General features: G+C 59.5%; 1 protein-coding gene across 1 annotated transcript in view; it reads left to right on the top strand.

Moving 5' to 3' along the window:
• KANSL3 (KAT8 regulatory NSL complex subunit 3) overlaps positions 1-4536 on the top strand; it is a gene marked incomplete at both ends in the record, with an annotated part of 10257 nt that overhangs the window by 1018 nt on the left and 4703 nt on the right. Inside the window, 2 exons of the mRNA XM_008937551.1 lie at positions 247-403; positions 1613-1690. Of these exons, the coding sequence (XP_008935799.1) occupies positions 247-403; positions 1613-1690 (235 nt within the window). The remainder of the gene's footprint in view (positions 1-246; positions 404-1612; positions 1691-4536) is intronic.

Below are 4536 nucleotides of genomic sequence, written 5' to 3'. Positions count from 1 at the left end.
GGGGAGTGTGCCCGAGCCTGGAGCAGCTGCCCAGAGAGGCTGTGGAGTCTCCTGCTCTGGAGAGATCCCAAACCCTCCTGGCTGTGCCCCTGGGCACCCTGCTGGGGGTGAGCTGCTGGAGCAGGGGGCTGGAGGAGATGATCCCCAGAGGTCCCTTCCCACCCCACCACGCTGGGGTTCTGGTATCATGGGGTCATGTCTCGTGGGGGAGCGTGAGGGTCAGAGCTGTCCCCTCTCCTCGGGCAGGACTTGTCCAGCGTCTCCAGCAGCCCCACGTCCAGCCCCAAGACGAAGATGGCTGCAGTGTCCTCCCTCCAGAAGCCCACCCAGATGGGCACCACGCAGCTGCTGAAGAGGCAAGTGCAGAGGCCGGACACTGTCCTGACACACAAGCAGGCACAAGGTAACGCTCTGCTCCTTTCCCACCCTCTGACAGCTGGATTTTTGACCTTTATCTGTCCTGATGGGTGTAGAGTTCTTTTCTTTTTTTTCTTCTGGCTTGAATTCCGAGCTCCCCGTGGCAGCTTCCTGTACAGCTCAGTCCCCTGTCACTGTCACCTGAAGGCAGCAGGGTGAAAATTAAGGTGGAAAAGGTGTTTCTGGAGCGTTGCAGAGCCTTGCTGCCCTCTGGCCTGGGGAGGATTTTCCCTCGAATCGCCACGTAGCCATATGCTGGTTCCTTTTCAACTGTCAGCCCCTTGACTGGTGTCTCATATCCTTGAAGGCCACTCGGGAGGGAGACTGAAGGTCCTCAGGAGATGCTTGAGGCTGTTGAATGGTGACTGAAACGATGGGGCTCGGGGAATTGGAGCCATCTTGCCTCCAAGGGTGGTGGGGAACCTGCTCAGAATGAGAAACCAGCTTGAGCTGGAGGGTTTTATATTTGGTCCTGTCAGATGCTGATGGGAAAACCTTACAGTCCAGCTTCAGACTGGGACTGCTGTGCACGTAGGGAATGGTTTAGTTGGTGGTGACCCCTTCTGGCAAATCTCACTGGGGGATCATTCTCCATCCTCCCTTCTCTCCTTGTGTCTTTGCTGGAGACAGAGCTGACCAGGCTCGTTCTCTCCCACAACAGCATGACCCTCTGTGTTCTTGGAGCTCTTTCACTAACTCAGGGGTAGGCTCCGGGGGTGGGGGTGAGGCTGAAACTTGGATCTCCCTCAGTTTCTCAGACATCCACTCCTGTGTCGTCGTGGAGGCGGGAGGCAGTTTTTAGGTGGCAGGAGGAGGGTGTGTGGCGGCCGCCTCGGGTTGTCAGGAGCTCCACTGCGGCGTGGCGGGTGCCCTGTGTGCTGTGGCTGTTGAGGGGTGGGCTTGCTGCTGGCTCCCAGCTGCTCTTGGCTTCTCCGTGCAACTGCTTGGCCAAGCTGCTGGCACCCAGCGGGGCCACAGGAGCTCTGCCCCGTGGCTGTGTGGGGCTGGAGAGGGCTCATGCTGTGCGGAGGAGGTCGGGGTGGCTCCGTTGTGCCCCGTGGCTGGATGAGTCCCGGCCAGAGCTCGCTGCCTGCTCTGAGCTCTGTGTCTGTGGGTTGTGGTGGTGGCCCTGGAGTTTCCCTGTCCCCCTCCGGAGCCGGGCTGTGATACTGTAATTCTCTCTGATTCATTTCAGCTCAGTTCGCTGCTTTTCTGAAACAAAACATGCTGGTGAGGAAAGCTCTTCCTCCTGGCACCTCTTCATGTCTCTTTGGTGAGTATCTCCTCACTCCTTGCTGTCTCTCTCTCTGTCTCCCTCCTTCTCTCTGTCTCCGCTGCCTTCTTCCATCATCCTCCTCTTCCCTTGCACTGGTTTGGGGATGTGGCCCCCACGTGTCCCCTCGTCCCCCTGCTTCTCGCTGCCTCATCGCTGTAGTCGAAGCTAAAGCCAGTGGCCAGCTGAGAGCATGAACGTTCCCTGAGCTCCTCCCCTGCTCCAGTGGCCAGTGCCCCCCTTCCAGCTGGGTGGGCCAGCAGCCCCTTTGCTCTGACTAAAACTCTGGGGGCCCTGCGGTGATTTTTTTTGTGCCTGTGAGTTTAACCCTTTCCCGTGCCGGGGCTGGGAAGGGGACGTGGACACCTGAGAGACCACGTGTGGTGGTGGTGGAGCAGCAAAAGGGACGTAGGTGGGGAACAGAAGCGAGGGGCTGAGTTGGAAAGGGCAGGTGTGGGCACGTGGAGCAGCATTTCTTGGCCAGAGGGAGTTGGAGAAGAGCTGAGAGGTGAAGGAGAGGGACGGCCCTGGGGAGATGGGGCTGTGTGGGCCAGGAGCAGGCGGGGGAGAGCGGCTGCTGGTGCTGTGGTCTCGTGGTGGGTGCTGGAGCAGGGAGCGTGTGGTGCTCAGAGGGTTCAGGATTTGGGGGGTGAGGTCCATGGTGTGTGTCAGGGCCCGGCAGCGAGCGCGGGGCTGGGGCTAGGGGAGGACGAGAGGTTGAAATCCATGCCAGTGGTGGCATCACGTGAGCTGGCAGTGTCACTTGCCAAGTGACAAGTGGGGAGAGGCTGGTGGTGCTTGGGGGTGTTGTGTGGAGTCTCAAGCACAGGCTGCCCTGTAGGCAGGAGGTACAGCCCAGGCTGCCCCTGCACAACGTGCTGACAACCTCCCCAGGCCACCCCTGACCCGAGCTGCCTGCTGGAAGGTTCCTTCTCCCCTCAGTGTGTGTTGTGCTCGCTGAGGTCCGTCTGGAGCCCTTGGCAGCCAAGCAGGCTCTGCTATTGCACAGTGGGGACACAGAGGGACGTTGGGTCACTGCTGGATGATGGTTTTGGGGACACCCAGTGCCTGTGCACGTGCCGTTTCGCTGTCCTGCTTGGCTGGTGGCACTTCTTGGGGTGGCTTTGGTGCCACGCACGCCCGCTGGGGTCTCTCTGGGTGGGGGTTTGGACCAAGTGTGTTTGTGGGTCGGGGGGGAGGCGTGAGGCTCCAGCTATGGGGCCAGCTGTTGGCAGCAGCACTGGCACAGCCAGCTTTGCCACTTGTCTCAGGCACCAGAACGCTTGGAGTCCCCCCCATGCTGAGGGGTTTGGCTGTGGGTGTGTCCTGCACTCCCAATTGGGGGATGTGCAGGTGGTGTGATGCTCTGGGAGTGTGTGCATACATCTGTATAGACACACATCTACGTTGTTTTTATAGAGTACATCCAACTCTAGAGACATAAATTAAAAGGTATGTACATCTTGGCCTCTGGGGCACTCCCTTCAGTGCCTAGAGGGTTGGAAGGGACCTTGAAACATCATCTAGATGCCCAGGATGGCCTGTAAAGAGGCAGTTTGCTGGCCCAGCACCAGCTCTCAATGATCTGTGTCAGCAGATCTATCCCTCTTCCCACCCAGCCCACCACAGCTTTGGGCTGGGCGATTGTACTCCAGTGGTGGGAGACCTGTGGAGAGCAGTGGGCAGGATTTGGCAGCTCATGGACCTGTTTTCTTGAGCTCCTTGGAGGTGCTTGTCCCGGGTCCTCTATTGGGTTTTTTTGGATATCCCTGGCACCAGCAAGCCTGTGCTCCAGGCAGAATGAAATGGATGTGATGGGTCAAGGACATGGCAGCAAAATGAGCCATGGGTGTGGAAGAGAAATCTCAGCTCGTGTTTTTTTCTCCCCTGGTAGTGAGCAGTGTATGGAATCACAGAATTGTTGGGGTTGGAAGAGACCTTTCAGATCCCTGCTTCCTGCTGTTCCCCCAGCACTGCCGTGTCCCTCACCCCACATCTCCACGGCTTGGGAACCCCTCCAGGGGTGGGGACTCCACCACTGCCCTGGGCAGCCTGGCACAGCCCTGGGCAACCCTCAAGGGGAAGAAGTTGTTCCTCAGGGACAACCCCAACCTCCCCTGGGGCAACATGGGTCTGGTTCCTCTTGTCCTATCACTTGGGGAGAAGACATCTCACCCCCTACCTGGCTCCAGGCTCCTGTCAGGAGCTGTGCAGAGCCAGAAGGTCTCCACTGAGACTCCTTTGCTCCCCTCAGCTGCTCCTCCCCACACTTGGCCTCTAGACCCTTCCCCAGCAGCTCCGTTGCTCTTCTCTGGCCACGCTCCAGCCCCTCGAGGCCCTTCTTGTAGAGAAGGAGTCTTGGCTTTGCTGCATCAGCTCCTGTGCTCCCGGCTGCTTCGCTTAGTGCCTCTCTGAACCCCGCACGCCTCGGTCCCGCTCCTGGAGGGCTGCTCAGGACGTGCCCAGTGACCTCTGCTGGAGGAGCAGCAGGCTCAGCCCTGACCCCAGCACGCCTGCACACCAGCTCGGCGACTCTGCACCCTCACCCCCTCGCCTGGAAATCCGGGATGCCTCCGGGGCCTGCTGCCAGGACCGATTGTGCTGCCCTTTGATGGGGGGTTGCTGTAGACTTCGTTTTTTCCCTGCTGCAGAGGCCAGACAGACTTTACGTGCTCTCTGCTTTAGCTTAAGCCAAGTCCTGGTCCTAAGACCAGGGCAGGTGGAAGCCGGCGTAGGTGGTGAAAAAGGAGAAACGTGGGGCCCTGGTGCATGGGAGAGCTGGCATGGAGGGCGCTGTGGAAGTGTGCATGGGCATGTGTCCCTCCTCCACGCCTCGGGGCGCCCGC

This window comes from Merops nubicus, unplaced genomic scaffold (assembly GCF_000691845.1).
Source record: "Merops nubicus isolate BGI_N331 unplaced genomic scaffold, ASM69184v1 scaffold20363, whole genome shotgun sequence".
In the NCBI taxonomy this organism is placed as follows: Eukaryota; Metazoa; Chordata; class Aves; order Coraciiformes; family Meropidae; genus Merops; species Merops nubicus.
Note: the sequence above shows the minus strand (reverse complement) of the source record. Positions and strands in the feature narration are given on the sequence as shown.